General features: G+C 32.4%; 1 protein-coding gene across 4 annotated transcripts in view; it reads left to right on the top strand.

Moving 5' to 3' along the window:
• Positions 1 to 4586: 4586 nt before the first annotated feature.
• LOC126885194 (alpha-amylase-like) overlaps positions 4587 to 24964 on the top strand; it is a 54311-nt gene continuing 33933 nt past the window's right edge. The window contains exons 1-2 of one of the 4 annotated variants that reach the window (XM_050651636.1): positions 4587 to 4748; positions 17479 to 17677. In XM_050651636.1, coding sequence (XP_050507593.1) covers positions 17498 to 17677 — 180 coding nt within the window. In that variant the 5' untranslated portion in view covers positions 4587 to 4748; positions 17479 to 17497. Of the gene's footprint in view, positions 4838 to 17478; positions 17678 to 24964 lie in introns of all 4 variants that reach the window. The other 3 variants (XM_050651635.1, XM_050651634.1, XM_050651637.1) reach the window with 3 other exon arrangements.

The raw sequence follows: 24964 nt of genomic DNA, 5'->3' as shown, positions 1-24964 counted from the left end.
ATTTACATTTATGTGTGGTTCTAGGTTTTTTTATGTATTTTTGCTACAAATTATAATTATGAGAAAAATTGACATTGGATGCTCCCCCCAGGAAACTTCTTACAATATTACAAGCGGTTAGGACTTGTCAATCGAATGAAAATTTCACGGAATTGGAAAAATCTTTGTGTTCTGTCTCATCTGTGGTCTTAGTTCAGTTCAGTCTTGAGTTAGGAGGTTTCATTTTTTGGCTGTAGACCTTCAATATCTTCGACGACCGATAAATTATCGTCCAAAGAAACAAAAACCTTGAAAAATCTTGGTTTGCAATTTTGTCAAATTTTGGGTTTGTTTTTCGCTGTGTCTAGGTATACGCTAACTTGTACGCAAATAAAAAAGTTAAGTACATGCGAGTTGACCTTCATCAAGCCAGTGACTTCATTATTTAGCGTGCGCACTTGCACAGTGACTGTATTTTTGGTACCCGCTAATTTTCCGATTTTTTTGATATGTTCAGTGTTTGCTTGCATGTGGACTTGCATCTGAAGAAGAAGAATATCAATAATGACATATTCATTAGAAGCAAGATCCAACACAGTCACAACAAAAAGACTACTGCAAACGGCAGAGATCAGAGTACTGAGAAGATTTACAGGAAATACGCTGAGATATCGAAATAATGCCCGGATTACGCGAGGCTAGTATTTCAAGCTAGGATAGCAAACTAACGCTTTTAAACTAGCAAGCTAGTTTTACTAGCTTCATGTATACACAACTAGCTTCGCGTGTCGGCTAGTAAGCTAGTGAGAAAGACAGTAAGCCAGTGTCTAAGGCTAGGATAGTTTAATAGCATGGAATTCTATTTTGTTAAACTACTTGCGTCCCCCTCTACTGGTTTTACTATCCTGGCTTGTGTACCACCCTCGTCTAACCGGCAAAGCTACTGTTTTTGAACGGCAAGTGCGTAATGTCGACCTGTTTTCCAAAATTAGGTGCCGATATTAATTTAAAGTTTGTACAAATGTATCGTGAGGAAGAATGTCTGTGGAACGCCACTCTCCCATCATATAAAGATAAGTCTATTCGTGATTCACCACTACAAAAAATAATTTGTAAATTGTTAGAACTCGGCATGGAAATGTATATCAAACACATAAAAATGAATATAAAATATTTATGAGCAATTTACTGTCAGGAACCCTCAAAAATTGAAAAATCAACCAGGTCTGCAGCAGGTTCCAAGGACGAGTATAAGTCTTTTTTTTAAGACATAAAAATTTCCTAGGCACATGTAAACCGTTCTAGCATGCGACAAGCCAGGACAGTAACTGAAGCTAGGATATCGGGATATCTAGCTTGCTATCCTAGTTTGAAAAACTACCCTCGTGTAATTCGGGCATAAGAACTAAGACTCTATTAGAAGAAAATATAACGTTCAGTATATAAACGAATGAACACTAAATAAACAAAGTATACACATAAGCAGAATGGAGGAGACCCGTGTGGTCAAATAGCAACAGATACATCACCAATCTCAACTCAATGGATTTTGATCTTTCTTTTTTTAATTTGTATGTAATTTCTACGTACATTACAAATATGCAATTTGTTTATAAATTTATTAATTAATAGACAGTCTAATTTGTTTAAACAATTATTTAAAAATTTTTTTTTTTACAAAAATCTATTTTTTTGAAATGAGTGAAAAATAATTTTGACCACGTATCAAGTAATCTGTTAACCGAGGTACATTAGTACCAAGCGGCGCCGCTAGGAGAACAGTCCAATAATGCGTCGCAGATTACTCATATAAAACGTGGTCATTTTGTACTCTAAAACCGAGTAAGGTATGACAAAAAGAAAATAATCGTTTCGTTTTGATTCAATTCGAGTCTCTTGCCATCCTCTGACATCTGATGTTTCGGAATCTATTCCTGGAATGTTCTGGAATCTTTTTAAATTTCGTGTAAAATACCAACTTTTGTAATATGTAAAATGATTTATTCTACGGACAATATTTTTAAAGTTATTGTAAATGTTTATAAATTACAAAATTTCACAAATTTGGCATTCGGATTTTTGACTAGATTAGATAATTTTTTTATCTTTTTTTAGTACATTTTGATAGCATCAGTTTTCTACTTTCATTTGGCATACGCAGAATTGCCCTATCTTCATTATTTTCTGTCTTATGTGATTGAAAAATAAAGGTCTCTGGGATAAACAATTAGAATAACTCTTAAACTAATTAATAGATCGGTCTCAAATTTTGAGGGTTTGTTACACCAATACCCAATTTTGGGTGAAACACTAAAATTCTAAGGTAGTTTTAGTAAAAGTTATTAACAAATAACGATTTTCACTTATTTTGCATTTTGCGTAGGAACAAATTAACTTTTTAACTTTCAAAAATCTGCATTTTGAAGGTTTTTTAATGTTCTAAAAAATGTGATTTTTTATGTCAACTATTTAGCTTTTCAATGGGGTGCAAAAAATCGAAAAAATGGCAATTTTTGCACTAAATTGTTAATAATTAAAAAACGGACGCGAACTCTAGGCAGGAAACAGGTAGGTTTTCTTTCTATAGGTCTACAACAGAGAACAACGACCACACAATACGTACTACAATAACTAAAAAAGTAGTCAGCTACCTGGATCTTTGAGTGTCCCAACATGGTCTATTTCTGGTTTAAGAGCTAGCAACGTTTTCGAGAAATCATTTTAAGACGGCTGATTCTTTCATATATTGTTCCCTATACTTCCTCGAACACCGTACCAGCCATCTGGCTGCTGATACAGGTTGCGTTCATTACTGCGCAGCACACCTATACAGGTAAACACAAAATCAGGTTGACTGATTAGTGTGAAAAAGCTTAGGAGATCCGCTATAGTAATAGATAGCAATAAAAGTTAGTAACAAAAATTGTAGCTAACTTTGCGCCTCATATTACAAAATTAGTTAGAATGTTAGAAGGTGTTCGATAACATAGTGGCAGACCAAACTTTTGTTTTTTTAAATATTTTAAATTATTTTTTAAATATTTTTATTTTATATGCAAAATTTTCTCAACTTCCCCATCACAAAAATATAAAGGTTTGTAATGTTATACAGGGTATTTACAAAAATATAACCAATGTCCTATAAAAATCGTAATAAGTTCAGCTCCCTGTATGAATAAAAATAAGCACAACAGCAATGGTTTATTGGTGCCATTTTTTTTGTTGATTGTCAAAATTTATAAAAATGGTTGATATTGCTAATGTTCTTTATATCGAATACAGGGTGAGTCAAAACGTAAGTACATTATTCTCACAGTAATTTTAAATAGAACACCCTAATTAATAACTTACTCTGAAAAATTAAAATATCTCGAAAACTGACAAATTTAGGCATAGGGAATATTATACAAAAATTGAAGTACGGTAATGATATTTTTCGATAGTAATATAAAATACAGGGTGTTTTCTATTTAAAATTTCTGAGAAAAGAATGTACTTGCGTTTTGACTCACCCTGTATTCGATATAAGAAAAATTAGCAATATCAACAATTCCTAAGAATTTTCACAATTAACAAAAAAATATTGCACCAATAAACCATCGCTGTTCTGCTTTTTTTATTTATACAGGGAGCTGAACTTGTTACGATTTTCATAAAAAATGGGTTATAACTTTGTAAAAGCCCTATATAACATAACAAACCTTTATATTTTTGTGACGAAGAAGTTAAGAGGATTTCGAATATAAAAAAAATATAGGGTGTTCCATTTAAAAAACATAAGTTTGGTCTGCCACTATGTTATCAAACACCCTGTAACAATCTTACTAATTTCGTAATGTCAAGCTGAAAGTTGGCCACAATTTTTATTATTAACTTTTATTGCTATCCATTACTTTAGCGGATCTACTGAGCTTTATCACACTCATCAATCACCAGGTACATTGAATTTAAATTATTTTAGGACGAAAAATTTTTTTGTCATTACTTTTTAAACCACAGAAATGTCTGGCAATTACAGTTCATATTTCTAATAATGTTTAAAAAGTAATGACAAAAAAATGTTTCGACTTACAAGTTTTTCGTCTGTACAAGTGTGCTGCGCAGTAATGAACGCAACCTGTATCAGTAGCCAGATGACCGGTACGATGTTCGAGGAAGCATAGAGAACAATATATGAAAGAATCAGCCGTCTTAAAATGATTTTTTTCCGACGTTGCTAACTCTTGGTCCTGAGTTCTTATTTAAATTTTTCATTTCTTATTTTGGGAACTATACTAAAATTACAATAAAGATGCACTAGAAATGAACAAAACAAGAAACTTAAATGTTACGAGGAGCACTCCCAAATAATGATTTACAATGTATATTATACATTGTAAATCCCAAACTATGATTTACAAAGATTATACATTGTAAATCATGATTTTGGGAGTGCTCCTCGTAACATTCAATGCGTCGTAGTTCGTTTTGGTTCGTTTATTTCTAGTGCATCTTTATTGTGATTTTTGTATAGTAAAATATTCATGAAAAACAGATATCATATAATGATAATCGCCCTGTATCCATTTATTGTAACATAGTTATGCATATGATCATGGCTAGTCTAGAAAAACACTTCAGATAAACTATCGCGAATTATTGATCAATAATGACGTTGTTATAGTTATAACGCGTGCCTTAAAGATCAAAATCCTTGTTTAATCTTTTGTTTTTTTGTATTTTGTATGTCATTCAAGTGTTTTGGTGTTAAAGTGCGACAAATAATAAAAGTAGTGTTTTTTAGATTACCTACTAATCAAGATATAAGTTACTATATTTTGATTATCAACGATTATATCTATAATAAGTATATATGTAGGTACATTACTGATAAAATTAAGTATTCTAGTTATTGAGTAAGGTACTTACTGATATCAGAAAATGATATTTTAGGTACCTACTTTATTAAAACATTTTAAAATATGCGGTAGATGAATTAAATTATTTATACACTATTATTTCCAATGTCACTTTGTAATGATTTATTTCACCTCTAATGTGCATCAGTGCATAATAAATAGGTTAACACTGCAATTTAACACACAAATAACCTTTTCTAATAATAATGGATCCTTAAAATGTTTTTGATACAGTAATTTTTGAAAAAAGTCATTTCCAGCTGCGAAAATTGAAAAATATTTATTTCTGTACTCTAAAAAAAGAATAGTTAATAGAGAAATATGTATGTAGTTAATCGGTCATCGTTTTAACTAGCACACTATTTCTACTCCATACGTTCTGCCAAATTAATATTAATCTCAATTTCCTATTTACCATGTTTGTAGTTTCCCAATTTAGTTAAAGTATATTTTTATTATATTTTATGTAGAATGCTGTTGACCGACCCTTTATGAATTATTTTGCTCTATCTCATCTCTCTTAACTTTTGCATCCCATATCCTTGTCACCCAATATGGCGACGATAGTATTTTTTAGCTATGTCACACCCCAACCCATGAGCTGAAATCTCTACTTCTTCTATTGCCACATCCTCATTGGACGTTAACAATCATTTTAACCCACAATCATTCCATCTGTATTGTTAGTTATGAGTATTATGTCATCGACAAATCTTAGATGACATTTTCACGTTCTTCCCAATTTAATTTGATAATTATTATTTTCAAAAAAAGTTTGTACCGACTATGTGACCAAGGCTTATTGGGCTGTAATTTTCGAATTTGTGTTTGTCTCTTGTGTAGTAAAAGTATCTTCGTATTTTGCCAAGACATTAGAGTAGCACCTTAAAAGAAAAATTGTTCATTAATACTTTAACTGGCTCCAAAATAGTTTGACTTCCAATTGTAATCATCTCTTTTCTTATTTCGTCGTCTTTAAGAGGTTTTTTTTTTATCTTTTTTAAACCGTTTTTAACTTCACAACATAGAACCAGAAAAAGGTAAGAAGGTAATAATTATCTCTGTCTCTCTAAACATATTTATTTATGAGTCATGAAAACATAAAGTAACGTACAACTCCAACTTAAATAAAAAAAATTAGAATTTTAAAAATTGATCATTGATTAATACAATAAAACCTGTCAGTAACGGCCACTAAAAATGAAGGAACTATTGGCCGATATAGAAAGGTGGCCGATATTTCCAGTTTTTGTAGTCCACAAATACATAAAAGATAATTGGAACTTTGTTTATTTTGTTAAAAAAAGCAAATATAATTCTATACATAAACGGAAACTACAACTTGAGTCCACGAGTCTTTACCTGTGCGTCATTAATAGGGCTTTTCATTCACAGTCATTTGTTTCGAGCTTCTGTCATGTGTCACATATTAATATATCTACGTCATACGTTATTGGTATATACCAATGATATACACCAAAGACCTATGACGGAGATATATTAATATCATGTCACACATGACAGAAGCTCGAAACAAATGACAATCGATGAAAAGCCCTATACCTGTTGAGATAAAACACATACATAATTTTTATCTAGCATCATTCTCTTCCACGCATGAAACTAATGACAAACCAGCTGCCGCCTGTTATTAAGTAAAAACGCATGTTATTTTTATGAACGATCTAGACTCAGTGCATTGAAACGAGATAGGTACAAAGAAAGACGATTGGGGATGTTTTCACATATTTTAAGTACAATTTCTGACGTTTTGGTTTGTTTACTTTTGTGACTGTCAGTTTGTTGAATTTTTTTCTGTTGTTTTGTCGAATTTTTGCATTTTGAAGATTTTTATAGTATACAAACAGTTGTTTTCAGAACGAATTTTATATTGGAGAAATTTTATGATAAGTTTATGTTATTTTACGATAAGTTTTGACAACGTACAAAGCTAACCTCAGTGATACAGATAAGGAGTGCTTGTGTTTTCTGACGTTTTGGTTTGTTTACTTTTGTGACTGTCAGTTTGTTGAATTTTTTTCTGTTGTTTTGTCGAATTTTTGCATTTTGAAGATTTTTATAGTATACAAACAGTTGTTTTCAGAAATAATTTTATATTGGAGAAATTTTATGATAAGTTTATGTTATTTTACGATAAATTTTGACAACGTACAAAGCTAACCTCAGTGATACAGATAAGGAGTGCTTGTGTTTAATGTTCTGCCAAAGTGCAAATGTAGCTAAGCTACTTCAAATGTAGCTGTAATTATGCACCAAAATTTTAAAGGAAAACTTAAATTTGACATTCTATTTATTTAATAACGTCAAATTTTATACTATAACCCGTGATCGGAATAATACCCACTTTCTGTCACTTGCTGTTACGTTTAGTAAATTTCCGACTTATTTCGTATCTATGCTTTAAATAATGACGCACGGGTAAAGACTCGTGGACTCAACTGTACTAAAACTACTTTAATATCCTAATATAAAACAAAACTATACTACGGAAAAAACATATTGATATTAAGCTTTTTTAAAGAATTTTTCAACCCACTTTTATTTTTTATATCCTTTGATAATTTGAGTTTTTACACCATATTTTTCGGCCAACTTTTGTGAATTGTAATCATACTTATAAATAGTGACAAACGTTTCTCTTTTACAACACTTTTACGAAATTTTGTTATAGGATTTTAAGAACCTATTGTGACCACCGACCCGATGAAGGTTATTTAATCTCCTGTTTAGGTAGATACAATAGGTCCTAATAAATAGTACTGGGAATTTCCATCAACAAATAGACAAAATTATTTTGGCTAACATTTACATTTAATTTCTATAAAATGGGCTTTAAAAATATGTGAATATTTGGCTGAGTCCGTATTATAAAGGTGGCCGTAAATAGCAGGTCATAAATAAGCGAATATACATATAATTGGTTTGCGGAATTTTGAAACTGGCCGTGAGTACAGGTGGCCGATTTTGGCAGGTGGCCGGTATCACAGGTTTTACTGTAATCAGTATAACACCACTTACACTCATTGATTAATTTTATTGGCTTTTAAGATAACTAATTTTTCAAAGTTTCATCAGTCCTTCAGAGCATTTCTTGAAAGGCTATTAATTATTATGGCATAGGAGAATAGGGATGGACTTACTTTGCGAATGGACTGATACTGAAAACGGCGTTTAGAGTGTTGCTATTAATTTGTTGTCCCACATGCAGCGACACGTTTAGACTTGCAAAAAGTACTCGGAAAATGTACTCGTATAATAAACGCGGGTACCGGGTCTTTTACCCATACGCTACGGGTACGAGTACCGAGTATTTTATTGAAAATGTACTCGGGTACTGGGTACTGAGTACCCAAAATGTACTTAGAGTACAAAATTCGGGTACTTGTACCCGGGTATTGCCCAGCTCTGATTACAAACCACTTTTTTGCACCGATTTTAAAAAAGACCTACTATAATAAATTTACAATCAAGATGCAGTAGTAATAAAAAAACCAAAACATGTTAAATGCTACTCGAGCACTACCAAATCATAATATACAATGTATCATCATCGGTGACCGCTGACAGCCCATGGAGGGCCATGGTCGCCCGTTGGGGTTTCTAGGCTCTAAAGTTTTACATGGTGTGGAGGCCAGCCACACGCATAACTCCTCAAAAGTTCTAAACGATATTTATCTAAAATATTACTTTCTTGTTTCTTTTTTGAGGAGGTCTTTTCGGCGTTATGTGTGTTTTGCTTGTTTGACTATAGCTGCCTATGTTTTTCTTTCCTTTGCTTGTTTTTCCCATTCTCGCATTCCTAGGTCTTTCAATTCCTGATTAATACCATCAATCCATCTCTTTCTAGGCCTACCTCTCGGTCTCTTCCCATTTAGTTCTATTCTAAGTAATTTTTTGGATTTATCTTATCATCCATCCTTTCTACGTGTCGTAACCAACTCAGTCGTTTACTTCGTATTTCTTTTATAATAGTCGGTCTGCTAAACATTCTATTTATTTCGTGGTTCATTCTTATACGCCATTCTCCATTCTCCTGTATAGGTCCATATATTTTCCTTACGATTTTTCTTTCCCATCTAAGAAGTTGTTCCTCTTGTTCACTAGTCAAGATCCATGTTTCTGATGCATACATTACTACAGGTCTCATTACTGTTGTGTATATTTTTACTTTTGAATTAATAGATACTGATTTTGACTTTATGATATTTTGTAGGCTTTAGAAGCATTTGTTCCCAAGTGAAATTCTTGCTGTTACCTCATCACTCTTTTTATTTCCTTTTGTTATTGTTGATCCTAAATATTTGAAACCGTCTACTCTTTCGAATATTTGCCCGCTCAGAGATATGTTGCTTTTCTTTTGTACTTTTTCCCGAGCTGTTATCATGTACTTTGTCTTTGAGACATTAACTTCTAGACCCCTAGTCTGTGCTGCTTCTTTAAAATATGTATAAATTTTTTCTAGGTCTTTTAATATCCAGCTGATTATGTCTATATCATCTGCGTAGGCAACGACCTGATTGAGCTTTGTAAATATTGTACCATCCCTATCTATAGGAGTTTTCCTGATTACTTGTTCCAACGCAAGGTTAAAAAGTATTGTTGACAGTGCATCCCTTGTGTTAGACCTTCATTAATGTTAAATTCATCGGACAGTTGATTTTGGATCCTTACTTTTGCTTTGTTGTTGGTTAGGCATAGTTTTACTAATCTGATTAGTTTTTTTGGCATATTTAACTCTTGCATTGCGCTATATAATTCCTTTCTAATTATTGAGTCATACGCTTGTTTGAAATCTACAAATAGATGATGTAGTTCGGTATTCCGCTCGTAGAATTTTTCCAGCGTTTGCCTTACTGTAAATATTTGGTCTATAGTTGACCTGCCTTTCCTGAATCCTCCTTGATAATCCCTGTTGTTTGCTCCGTTATATTATTTAGTCTTCCTTCCAATATTTTGCTAAATATTTTGTATCCAACGTTTAGTAGTGATATTCCCCGGTGATTATTGCAATCTAACTTATCTCCCTTCTTATGTATAGGGCATATCATTGCAATTTTCCATTGTTCCGGCATTATTTCTGTGGTCCATATTTCTAGTATTAACTTTGATATTTCACCTGGCATGATGAGTTCACCTGGACACAAAACACACGGGGACTAAAATCAATTATAGACTAAGCGATAATGAAACAAAAATCTCACATAATAGTTCCAGATGTCAGGGCATATAGAGGACTAACTTGTAGCGATCACCATTTCCTTGGTATAAAACTTATCTTTCCGTACAAATATGAAAAACAGACAGAAGAAGTGAAGCAATATGAAGAGGAAATTACACAAATAAGATACAACCTAAATAGTTTAGAACAAGAAAGTGTGAAAATTTTATACAAAAGAAGACTCGACCAAAAACTAAAAAATCTACAACACGCATCTAGAGAAGAACAATATATCTACTTGAAAGGATGTATACACTCGGCCACAGAAGAAACCTTAGGATAGATAGAAAAGAACACAAAAAACAAACCATATTGGTGGGACGAAGAAGTCGAATCAGAAATAGAAGAAAAGCAAAGAAAATACCAGAAATACATGAGTGCAAGAGATGTAGTAGACCAACTAGCTTATAAGGAAGCACAAGCAAACGTACGCAGAATGATTACGCAGAACAAGAACGAAAAATGGGAAAAGCAGTGTACACAAATCAATACATACATCGGAGGTAGGAAATCCACTGAGAGCTGGAATATTCTTAGAAATCTACGCAAAGAGACAGGAAAAGAACTTGTAACTGCAATATCACCGAATAAGTGGAAGGAGTATTTTAGCGACCTACTGACAGAAAAAAGAAATGAATTCGAAACATCAGAACCATCTCAGGACACAGTAGGAGTAACAGGATCTCCAATAAGGCTATCCACCAATAAAATTAAGAAAGTATGTACCGAACTAAAAAACGGTAAAGCACCAGGACCTGGGGGGATTCCAGCTGAGTTGATAAAAAACGGAACTCCAAGACTTTACGAGCACATAAGGAAACTACTACAAAGATGCATCAACAACAAAGAAGTCCCACAAGAATGGAAATTATCGTATATATCAGCAATATACAAAAAAGGAGATCGAAAACAATGTGATAACTACAGGGGTATTTCCGTTACACCAACAATCAGTAAGATATACGGAAGGATCTTAAAAAACCGAATAGAAGACGAATACAAGGAAATGGAGGCAGAAGAGCAAGCAGGATTTAGAGCCGGAAGATCTACAATTGACCACCTTTTTACAATCACACAAGTCATGGAAAAGAAAACAGCGGTTAACCAAGAGATTTATTTCGTATATATTGATCTGAAAAAAGCATACGACAGTGTACCTTTGGTAAAGTTATGGGAGGCAATGAAGAATACAAATATAAACATAGAAATCATAAAAATAATTAAAATTTTTTATAAAAACACGACCACGAGAATTAAAAAAGGAAACAAACTCAGCGAAGGATTTCTGACAAATTCTAAATAAATATTTAGAACAAGCTCTTAAAAATTGAAAACGGAAATGCAAGAACATGGGACTCCCACTAAATGACCATACACTATATACTCTTTGCTTCGCAGACGACCAAATACTAATAGCACAAGACTACGATGATATCTGCTACATGACAAGAAAGCTAATAGAGGAATACAGGAAATGGGGACTAGAGATCAACATAAGAAAAACCAAATATATGAATATCGGTGGGACGCAGCAGGACTTGATACTAGAAGGAGGAGAAACAATCAGTAAATGTAACGAATATAAATACCTGGGTATGAAAATCACGAATGATGGAACACTGGACGGAGCCATTAAAGAACGAAATACTCAGGGCAGGAAAGCAATTACGCTCCTAAACTCAGTACTCTGGGACAAGCAGATAAACAATCAAAACAAGAAAAAGATCTATAACGCCGTAGTGAAAAGCATCATAACATACAGCTGCGAAGTATGGCATATGAAGGAAAAAGCAAAACGAATGTTAGAGGTCACCGAAATGGATTTCTGGAGAAGAGCTGCAGGAAGATCAAGAAGAGAACATGTCACCAATGAACGAATACGAGAAATAATGAAGGTCACACCTACAATAAATGACGAAATCAATGAAATACAACTACGATGGTTTGGCCACGTACAAAGAATGCACGAAGACAGAATCCCAAAACAAATACAAAACTGGAAACCGCAAGGTAGAAGAAGAAGAGGTAGATCGAGGAAAAGTTGGCAGGCAGGAATAAACAAAGCCATGTATGAAAGAGGTCTGTAAGTAAATAAATGTGCGGACAGAGAGAAATGGCGAACGGGTATCGGAAGACGGAGAACGTTGTAAACCGATAATATATATACAGGGTGAGGCAGATAACTGGCCTATTAGAAATATCTCGAGAACTAAAGGCAACAGAATCATGAAAATTTGAAGAAAGGGGTTTTGAGGGATGATCTATTAAATGAAAATATTTTCATCTCTTTGCAACTTCCGGTTATAGCGGAAGTTGCTTATACCTTCGATTTTTTAAATGGGACACCCTGTATATTTTTACATTTTTGGATTCTCTTCGATGTCTTCTTTCTTAAAATATGAGGATTTGTAATGTTATACAGGGTATTTTAAACGATAATTACGTTTTTTTTTATTAATTTCGTAGCAATATTCACACCCTGTAGAATTGTAGTAGTTTGACAACTAAAACTCTACTTACGTTCAAATGATTTTTAATATAGTCTACTATTGTTAGGAATCATTAGTATAGCTAAATTTTTAATTTTAGTATACAGGGTTGGTCAAAACTCGGAATGAGTATTTTCTGAGTTTTCTTAAATGGAACACCCTGTATTTTAGTATTGTAATGAAATGATATTTTATGGTACTTTTTTATTTCTTAAGCATTCCCTATACCTAACTGCTTTAATTTGTGGTTAATTGTTAGTCGCACCAACAATCTTAACTACGTAGGTATTTTGATAGCTAAACCATTATTGGTAATTTTAAGGATCAGTCTGGATTAATATGTATTTATTTCTGAAAAATTATTTGTGACTGAATATTTTCACGGCCAACCTAATAAAATTTTACGTATTTTTTGTTGCAATTAATGTTTAGCTTGAATCACCAATAACTCACAAATTAAAGCAGTTAGGTATAGGGAATACTTATAAAATAAAAAGGTACTATGAAATATCATTTTATTACAATACTAAAATACAGGGTGTTCTATTTAAGAAAACTCAGAAAATATTCATATTGAGTTTCGACCAACCCTGTATACTAAAATTTCAAAATTAACTATACTAATGATTCTTAACAATAATAGACTATATTAAAAATCAGTTGAACGTAAGCAGAGTTTTTATTGTCAAACTATTACAATTCTACAGGGTGTGAATGTTGCTACGAAATTAATAAAAAAGCGTAAATATCTTTTAAAATACCCTGTATAATATTAGAAAATCTTATATTTTAAGGAAGAAGATATTGAGGAAAATCCAAAAATGTAAAAATATACAGGGTGTCCCATTTAAAAAAACCAAGTTATAAGCAACTTCCGGTATAACCGGAAGTTGCAAAGAGATGAAAATATTTTCATTTAATAGATCATTCCTCAAAACCCCTTTATTCCAATTTTCATGATTCTGTTGCCTTTAGTTCTCGAGATATTTCTAATAGGCCAGTTATCTGCCTCACCCTATATATCTATATATATATATATATATATATATATATATATATATATATATATATATATATATATATATATATATATATTAATTAAACGAAAAGATTTCTCTGGTATACAGAAGAAATCTTTTCCGTAGCGGACGCGAAAATGTAAATTTCAAAGTCTTCATAAAAGACGATGAACGACAAAAGACACCTCTTTGTGTCACAGATTTGTCTACAAAGCCACGTTATTCGCTACACATTCGTCAATAACGGAGAAGAACCGTGATATGAAAGGAAACGGCAATTGCATTTTATTTCACTTCGACCACCACCGATATTCTACACGACGTGTTTCGAGCTCATGTCAAGCTCTCGTCAGGAACATCTAGGTGGATGGTCGAGGTGTAAGAAAATGCTTTTGGCCTTTCTGGTAATAATAAAATAACCAGACTTCAGTACACTTGGTACGACATCTATATTAATTAAACGAAAAGATTTCTCTGGTATACAGAAGAAATCTTTTCCGTAGCGGACGCGAAAATGTAAATTTCAAAGTCTTCATAAAAGACGATGAACGACAAAAGACACCTCTTTGTGTCACAGATTTGTCTACAAAGCCACGTTATTCGCTACACATTCGTCAATAACGGAGAAGAACCGTGATATGAAAGGAAACGGCAATTGCATTTTATTTCACTTCGACCACCACCGATATTCTACACGACGTGTTTCGAGCTCATGTCAAGCTCTCGTCAGGAACATCTAGGTGGATGGTCGAGGTGTAAGAAAATGCTTTTGGCCTTTCTGGTAATAATAAAATAACCAGACTTCAGTACACTTGGTACGACATCTATATTAATTAAACGAAAAGATTTCTCTGGTATACAGAAGAAATCTTTTCCGTAGCGGACGCGAAAATGTAAATTTCAAAGTCTTCATAAAAGACGATGAACGACAAAAGACACCTCTTTGCAAAGTATATTCTATAACACTATAAAACAGTGTTGAAATTATCGGGAAATGCGGTCTGTGGCTTAGATTGAAACTACATTTAATTCTGTTGAATTCGATATTTCGATGAGTATTTATTAATTTTTCATCTTCATCAGGAACAAACTATAAAATTAACTAACAGTTAGGTACAAACATAATATTACAATGATATAACTTACGAATTGTTGTAGGTATGTTATATAAAGCAATTTAACTTAAAGCTATACATGTCGTTTCACGAGAACGTCGAGGGCGGCACTGAATCAGGTATCTTTTCTCACATGTGTTAAGGGTCAAAAGTTCCAATATCGAGCCATCTGTTTAATATTCTGCTATTTTTAGAATTTTAAAACATTGCAGTAAATTTCGCTTGATCTACTTGTGTCTGATTTGTAATAAATTGAACGTTTATTACTGTTTATATGGTACATCTCGAGAAACAATCTTTTCTTATAATTGTTTTCTGAATCTAAGATCTTGATATCTGACAAATTAAATTGGTGTCCTGTTGTTATGGAATGGTGTGCTGCTGCACAAGTATTTTTGTGTGTTTTACAATCACTTTTGTGCTGCGTTATTCTTTGTTTCAACCATTGCGATGTTTGTCCTATATAATGCTCATCACATTCGAGACAAGAAAGTTGATAGATGATATTACTCTGATTTAGAAGCGGTGTCTGGTCTTTAAGCTTCGAGAATAAGCTAGAGTTGGATATGCTATTGTATTTCGCTATTTTGATTTTCGGAATTCCGTTCAGCAGCTTGATTATATTGTTGGTTAAGCCATTTATGAAGGGCAACTTTTTGTAAATCACGGGATCTGATGGTCTGTTGTCACGTTGCTCGTCGTATAAGTCTGAGTTATATATCAGTTGCTTAAGAATTTTACTTGGATAGCCGTTGTTCAAGAATATGTTATAGAGTATTTTTAAATTCTTTTGTGTGAACAGGTCATTGCTGATGTGTAAAATTTTACATTGTGAATAATTAAAGTGAAAAGGACGATGTATTTAGATTTAAAATGGAAATAGATTGTTTATTACGAGAACTATAGAACCCACAGATAGATGTAATTATCACTTTCTAGAAAAGGTGGTTTAAAAGAAAGTTTGGAATTTTAATATTTGTTTCAACCCGAGTAAATGTTGTAGAGTTTCCCCGAAAGTAATTAAGGATGGTCGGAATAATTTTGAAGATGACTGTTTGTTTGTCGAATGGAAAATATTGTTTCTGATTCTTGGCAAGTTGGAAGGGGAAAAGTGGTTTGAATGATTGAGAGAGTTTGAAAAAGAAGTCATTATGTTTTTGGCATCGCTGAGGAGCGGTTCGGCGTTTTCGTGGATAAGTAGTTAGCAAGTACCAGTGGCTGTTTGATAGTGGAGAATAGTGCTGAAAAGTGGAACGAGAGACAGATCAAATTGAGACGAAATACCTCTTTGATTCTGTATTATTGTGAGAAGGAGAGCAGATAATTTTTGGAGTTTGTGTGAATCGAGTACGTGTCAAAAGAGGCCCGGCTTGTTGGAGAATTGGTGCTGGTATGCTGATAGTTTTGAAGCTGGAGAACGGAGAGGGTTTTGATGAGTAGTCTTTTAACATAGTCAACGAGGGAGAGCTGTTTTGGGTCACGAGAAGACATCAGAGTGATTGAAGCAAAAGGTCAGTCAACTTATGTGAAAGATATTTTTATGTTCGGAAACTAATATTTTGAGTAAAAAGCGTAGGAATTAAAATTCCAATATTTCAGAAAGTAGATAGGGAGTATAGCTAATCTTGCGAATACATAATTTGGTTTTGTTTATTTTGTTGTACCAAAGTCATCGGGAACAAACCGATAAATATTTTTTAACTAGAATAAATTTAAATGGTAGAAATTTCATTCGGACATCTGTGTCCACAGGTTTTAGATTTGATAGATTTTAGAGTATCGATTTTGATAAATAAAAGACAATTCTGTATTTTTATTTTATATTTGGCTTTATTTCTTTTCCCTATTTTACCCCGATTAGGATCAACTAAGAGATACTGAACCCACGAGAGAAGATAAGTATAACTTAAGATAATTTAGACATTTTCTTGATATTATAAAAAGGCACCCTGAGATTTTTTTTATGCATTTTTATGTATGATTTGCGACAATTAAATAATTAATCAAATAAATAATAATTTATATAAAATTAATAAGAAGCAGATCATAACAATATATATATATGTATATTATTTTTCTGATCTTCTATTACTATAGCTTCATTTTCTTGTGATAAGGTTTGCAATTGACTCAAAGTGAATAATTCGCCATTTAGAAGCAATTTGTTATAACGAATACCTGCATTTTGACCTTTCTCTCTTGCTTCTTTTTGATATTTGCGAAGCTCATTTCTTTGAATTTGTATGTGTTTTGGATAGTCTTCATTTATGAATATATCTGTACCTTTTAATTTCTTTGTTTCTTTGAGGACCTCGTTCTTTTTACTCTAATTTTTGAATTCTATGAGGATCGGTCTTTTCTTATTAACATTTTTGATACCAAGTTTTGATACCAATGTATATACATTGAAAATCCCAAATCATGATTTCCAAAGTTTATACATTGTAAATTATGATTTGGGAGTGCTCCTAGTAGCATTTAACCTGTTTTGGTTTGTTTATTTCTACTGCATCTTGATTGTAAATTTAGTATAGTAAAGTAGAATAAAAATATTTAAACATATTGGTAAATTATTTTTCAGCACCTTGAATTTGAAATTATGTAAAATTTAAATAATTTACAAATTACCGTCTTCCTACCGATAAAAATATATTCATAGATTTATTGTAGAAATCAATAAGCATAAGAATGTAAGTATTAGAGTGTTCATGCCTATTCAGCAAAATATTTTTTATATAGGAATAGTGTCAAAGGAAGCATGAAAACTGTGATAATATTTTGCGCCTTGAGCGTAACTATTTCCAGGGTAATAGGGCAGAAGGACAATCACTTTGCAGAAGGAAGAAACACTATCGTACACCTGTTTGAATGGCACTGGGATGCTATTGCCAGTGAATGTGAGAACTTCTTAGGACCTAAAGGATTTGCTGGTGTTCAGGTAGTGTAACTTTTTCTAAATAGAGCTGCATGTTTGGCTTACTGCTATAATAGGCCAGGGTAATAAGACAAAAATATACCCTGTTCGTGACACTTCAGCAGCCAGGGTACTGAAGCGTTTTTTCGAGAGGTAATACCTATAGGAACAAATTATAACTATTTCCTGCGTAGGATCTGGCGGCCATTTTTATTTATAAACAATTAACTGTCAAAAAATGGCATTTCCCCATTTTTTTCTCAAATTAACGGATTGCAGTGAAACTTATGATTTTTTTAGTACAAATGTCTTCGAGATTATGGAAAAAGCTTTAAAATGACGTATTACAAAGTTTGATATACTCATTTATTGTTAATATAATTGCGAAAAAAGGTCGGAATTGCAAAAAAAATATTTTCTCAATAACTGTTGTAGAAATTAGTGTACAGCTTTGAAATTTTTGTCAAATGAGGGTTCTTTAGTGCTTAATATGCGATAAAAATTTCAGAGCGATTCATTCAATTGTTTAAATTTTATTCAAATTGTTTTTCCCAGAGAACATTTTTTTTGCAATAACATAAGTCAGAAAAAAATGACCTTAGAACCATTCCACAGGTGTCAAATGAAAGAGCATGATTTACATTTTCAACATGGTTTAAAAAAGTGAATAAAAAATGCATTTATTAGTAATAGATAATTATGCAAAAGTATCGTCAATTTTTCTTTATAAACTTTTTGAATAACTTTTTCCACAAAAATTAACTTTTTTACCCTGTTTTAAGTGCACAACTACCAAGTAATGTTATCTATATCATAATTGATGAAAAATTTTAATAAATATGTATAATTTCTTATATAACAAAATAAAAAGTTTATAAGGAAAGATTTACGGTACTTTTGCATAATTATTTATTACTAATAAATGCATTTTTTATTCACTTTTTTTAAACCAAGTTGAAAATATAGCTCATGCTCTTCCATTTGACACCTGTGCAATGGTTCTAACGTCATTTTCTTCTGACTTATGTTATCGCAAAAAATGCTCTCTGGGATAAACAATTTGAATAAAATTTAAACAATTGAATGAATCGCTTTGAATTTTTTATCACATATTAAGCACCAAAGAACCCTTATTTGACAAAAATTTCAAAGCTGTACACTAATTTTTACAGCAGTTATGCGAAAATAATTTTTTTTGCACCTTTTTTCGCAATTATATTAACAATAAATGAGTATATCAAACTTTGTAATACGTCATTTTAAAGCTTTTTCCATAGTCTCGAAGATATTTGTACTAAAAAAACCATAAATTTCCCTGTTTTCGATTGATTTAAAAAAAAAAAAAATGAAAAATGGCATTTTTTGACACTTAATTGTTTATAAATAAAAATGGCCGCCAGATCCTACGCAGGAAATAGTTACAATTTGCTCTTATAGCTATTACCTGTCTAAAAAACGCTTCAGTACCCTGGCTGTTCAGGTGTCATGGAAAAAACCTTATTACCCTGGACTATAAGGAATAAATGCGAAACTGACAGAAATAAATAATAATACATTAATTTATCTGAGTTTCCATTTTTTTTTAGTAATATTAGTGAAAGAAACCTGCGGAGTATTTTACTAGATAAACCGAATAATATGCAGACTATTCTATTGAAAATGAAATAAAATATTAGGATTTCTTCATCATATTATATATATTTTTTTCAAGTACATATTTTTATCATCGCACAAATTTTCATTAATCCGCGAGCAGTCGCGCCGTTAGATAAGATCTGCCATTTTATCATTTTTCGTGATAACTTGATGAAAAATTTTGCAACATAACTTTACACTCGTAAGTGCCTCGAGGAAGGGTGTAGTAATGCGTAGGTTTATTTTATTTTTTTTCTTCTTCTTCTTATTCTTCTCCTTTTTTTTTTGGAATTTATGGCTTTGGTGAGAAAAAATTAGCTTTAGTAATTGTTAGAAATAATATTTCTAACATTACAAGTAAATAAAAATACTATAACATAAAGATTTGTTGTCAATTCGCGTCTAAATTCGTATTGTTAGACAAAATCTAACTCGCGATTGATTACGTGACAGAAAAGAGCGCGACTGTTCCCGGGTTAAATACTGTCAATCGAAAAAAAGAAAAATCTTGACAGCACAAGTTTTTATGTTTAAAATTTTCAAGTAATTTATTACACCAGTAATGTGGGTACCTACATAATCTGTTTAAGTATAAAACAAGAATAAAAAACCACTAAACGCCGTAAAAATGAGTGGCGCATAAAATATTTCAGCTACAAAAGAACTGATATGAATATCACGTGGCGCGAAAATGTATTTTCATTTTGATGCAAAATAAAATTCTATTTTATTTTGAAAGATTTTTTCCATAATATTTGCTAAATTTTAAATAAAACGCGCCACAAAAGAGTAACTTTGACACAGTTTGCATTTTGAGGCTCTTTTGTGGCGCGTTTTACTTCAAATTTAGCAAATATTATGGAAAAAAATCTTTCAAAATAAAACTAGAATTTTATTTTCCATCAAAATGAAAATACATTTTTGCGCCACGTAATATTCATATCAGTTCTTTTGTAGCTGGAATATTGTATGCGCCACTCATTTTTATGGCGTTTAGCGGTTTTTTATTCTTGTATCAGGAGTATTTCAAAGTTTTTTATAAATTAAATGTATGCAGTTGAATGTAATGTTTCTCGATTACACGTTAAGCGTTATAAATCTCTCCCAAATGATCTAGTAGTTACGACACCAGACTTGTGATAAGACAATCCGAGTTCATATCCCAGCCATCCTAATATTTATGGCCGGCAAGTGAACTCGATTGCCCGATCACACTTAGCGTTGTTACCACTACAACTACATAAACCACTTCGGCTATAATGGTTACATGGATTATAATTTTGAAGGTCGATAACTTCTGAACGGCTTAACCGATTTTGATAATTAAACATGAATTTAAAACATATTGACAAGTAGTATCTGATGCATCCAAGGTCAAGTATGATATCTGAAGGTATTACAGGAATTATAGAGCTTGAAAAACCGTTTTTCCCATAAGGAATAGATTTGATCATATTTATGAAGCCTATAACTTAAAAAATCAAATTTTCCCAGATATGAGGTATACACCGTTAGACACGTTTAGAGTCCTCCTACAAACGCTCAGTTATTGGCGCAATTCGTTTGTTGAAATTTTGAGTAATTGTCAAAAAACCAAAATTTTCAAAGATTAAATTTTTCAGTTTTTCGGCTATACTGAGCCACCTGAGCCGTGTGTAGGTATGATCTTGACCGCTTAGGCACCATTTGAAAGCCTAACCCAAGGCTATTGATTTGGTGTATTTGCGGTTTTCCAGTCTCTCCTTGAACCTAAGATATATACGCCCAAAAAATATGCCACTTTGTATCTAACTAGCCCTATAGCTGGCTTATGGGTGGTCAAAAGTCACAAACTACACCGGTCCTAAATCGGCCCTGACCCCCTATTGAAACACAGACAAAAATTCAGATCGGTTTAACTTTTCCACACACATACAAACATATCCACAGACATTTCCCCCTTTTTAAATTAAAATAGAGTCATACTTCTGAGCTCGGTAACTTTTGAATGGTATAACCGACTTTCCAAATTAGACATGTATTGGAAAGGTAATGATTATTAGTACTATCAGAAGCTGCAAAGCCTGTACTTAAATTTTTGAAATTTTTGGGAGTTTTGGGGACAAGAACAAAAAACAGATCCTAAATAGGAAGGGCTGTAAAATCCACACCCTTGTACCAAAATGGAGAGTTGATATATGGATGGGCAAGTCTTTTCCTAAACTTTAAGATGGAATTTGTCCCAACTGCTGTTCTCTGGTAATGAAGTTGAACTTAATGTTTCTCGATTACACGTTAAGCGTTATAAATGGTCGCCTTTGTCGCATTCTCCCCCAAATGATCTAGTAGATACGACACCAGACTTGTGATAAGACTATCCGAGTTCATATCCCAGCTATCCTAATAATTATGGCCGGCAAATGAACTCGGATTACCCAATCAAACTTAGCGTCGTAACCACTACAACTACATAAACAATTTCGGCGATAATGGTTAAATGGATTATACTTTGGAGCTCAATAACTTCTGAACGGCTTAACCGATTTTGATCATTAAACATGAGTTTGAAACAGATTGAAAAGTAGTATCTGATGCAGCCAAGGTAAAGTATGATAACTGAACGTATTACAAAAATTATTGAGATTGAGACACCGTTTTTCGCATAATAAATAAATTTGATCATAATTATGATATAATTATAACTTAAAAATTCGAATTTTCCCAGATATAATAGTTTTATTGTTCAACAGGTATCCATTTATAGGACAATTTAATGAGATATGAGGTATACACCGTTAGACGCGTCTAGAGTCCTCCAACAAACGCTCAGTTATTGGCGCAATTCGTATGTTGAAATTTTGAGTAATTGTCGAAAAACCAAAGTCTTCAAAGTTTAATTTTTCAGTTTTTTGGCCATACTGAGCCGTGTGTAGGTATGATCTTGACCGCTTGGGCAACATTAAAAGCTTAACTCAAGTCTATTGATTTGGTGTATTTGCGGTTTTCCTGTCTCTCCTTGAACCTAAGATATACACTCCCAAAAAATATGCCATTTTGTATAGGCCTTAGCTGGGTGGTCAAAAGTCACAAACTACACCGGTTCTAAATCGGTCCTGACACCCTCTTGAAACACAGAAAAAAATTCAGATCAGTGTAACGTTTCCACGCACATAGTACAATACCTTTTTAAATAAATATTGAGTCATACTTCTGAGCTCGGTGACTTTTGGATGGTATAACCGATTTTCAAAATTGGACATGCGTTAGAAAGGTAATGATCAGTACTATCAGAAGCCGCAAAAGTTGGACTTAAATTTTCGAAAGGACATCGCACACATCTTATGGAAAATATAATGTCACTCAAATTCAATAAAATTTATACGAATAGATTCGTTTTAAATTAACGGTCAAATCTTATCATTGGGCCAACTCTATATTTTCAATAATAAGAGCAGAAATTGATATAAATAAATCTGAAATCAAATGGATACGTACATAAGTTAGAGAGAGAAAAAATATTTTAAAACACCCAAATTGTCGGTACTCCATAAATCAGAGGATTAGTTTCACTAATTCGCTTAGGCCCAGCGAGGGTTTAAGCTCTTTTGAATAGCACCCAGAGCAATAATGATGGTAACTGACACTTTTAATGACTCAAAAATGTGATTTCGATAAACTTTAATTGCAATTTGCGCCGTAATTAATCATAATTAAGAGTTGGCGCAATGATAAGATTTGGCCGTTAATTTAAAACGAATCTATTCGTATAAATTTTATTGAATTTGAGTGACATTATATTTTCCATAAGATGTGTGCGATGTCCTTTTTGTGAGTTTTGGGGACGAGAACGAAAAACAGATCCTAAATGGGAAGGGCCGTAAAATTTTCCATTAAGAAGGGCCATTTTCCTTGGATGATTTGTATCTGATTTCATAACATATCCAAAGTATATTAATTGTTGGAGATGTACTTTGCTTGGGAGACGTTTAGTGATTTTTAGTTTGTAACACATAAATCTGTAACACATAAATCTGTAACACAAAAAGAATGAGGCCGCGTTGTTCAGAATCAGAAGAGATGTGAAAACTACTGCCCAAAGATGCAATTATGGATCTCCAAAAAATGTTTTCAAACTCTCAAACAATAAACAATAGCCCACACTGGCTAAGGATACGGTATCGCCACTAGAGGACCTCTATGTCTGGTCTCTTTTCGGTCTAATTAGGGAATCCTTTATATGAGTGGCGAAAATCAGACCCAGCCTCGTAAAAGGCTAGATTCAGGGGTGGGCAACCTTTTTTTTAGAAAGGGCCAGAAAATGTTTTTGGTCTATTACCGAGGGCCGCAATATTTGTTACCTTAACATGTTCGAATTTTTAACTTTTACTAATTCTGTTTAGGGGGGGGTATGGTTTGAAATCAACATTTCAAGCACCTTTTTTTGAATTTTGTTTGAAACTATGGTATAATTATTTTATTTTTAAATTAAATAAACATATTTAGTACAATTCAAAAAATATTAAAAAAATTCAAGACTAAATATTGAAAAATAAGCCAACGGTGGCACATTATTACAGACATCTCAAAAAAAAACGATTTTGCAGTAAACATCAGAACTCGTAAATGGATCATATGAAACAAAAAACTCAAAAATATTTTATTAGCATGAGTTTCTTGAGGTAACGCTTCCGAGTTTTTTAGTTTTAACGGTTTTTGATTTTTTTATATCACCCAGAAATAAAAATAACGAATTTTTTTGTAAAAAAGGGTAAAAATCAACATATTTAATATCGTTAAACAAAAAATATGCTTATAACAAAAAATATATCGACAGAGTTACCTCACAAAATGTATAAAGAAAATTTATGAAAAATATCAGGTGGATCTGTCAAGTAGCTTTTGAGTTACAATGTCCACCGCCTTTGAAAAAAGCAGTTTTGGGAAAAACGCGTTTAAAGTTTTGACAGATTTTATTTTCGATTTCTTTTTTTGTCTGTCAAATCGTAAAGTGATGCACATCGGAATATGTTTTTGAATCGCAGAGTAATTTACAAAAGAGAAGGGAACAGCTGTTGAACCTTTCTCACTACGTTCAAACTGCAGCAAACCGAGTCGAAGGTAGGGATATGTAGGGCATGCTGTTTTTGCGGTAATTTTACTTCCGTCCAACTGAAATTTTCAGAGACCATTCCTGAAGTTATGTACTTTCATTTAAAATAATAAAAAAAAATTAAATTTTCAAAATATTCAAACCATACTTCTCCTCCCTAAATAATATTCGCACTTATTTAAGTATGCTATTTCCCTCAAGTATATGAGTATGAGTATATATTTATTTATTGTTAGTTTATCTGTGAACCTATTTTTTTTCACTAATATTGTTCTGAAGCTATTTCCTTGTGGCATCTTACGCAATTTACTATTTTATTTGGGAACATGCCACAATTTACATAAGTTGAAATTAAATTTATTTGACGTTTCGATTTCACTTCGATTGTTCTTGATTCCCTTCATTGTTTTTGTTTTCTTTGAAAGAATTACCTAAGTAATAAAAATATTTATGAAACATATTATTTATTATTTACAACCTTAAAATAATATTTAATAAAATATGAAAAACGAACCTTAATGGCTTTTATAAATTAAGTTTAGTTTTATGTCCTCGTTCTTGGTTCTTTCTATATATTTCGGGTGTAA

This window comes from Diabrotica virgifera, chromosome 5 (genome assembly GCF_917563875.1).
Source record: "Diabrotica virgifera virgifera chromosome 5, PGI_DIABVI_V3a".
Lineage (NCBI taxonomy): Eukaryota > Metazoa > Arthropoda > Insecta > Coleoptera > Chrysomelidae > Diabrotica > Diabrotica virgifera.
This window is presented reverse-complemented; position numbering and strand designations above follow the sequence as displayed.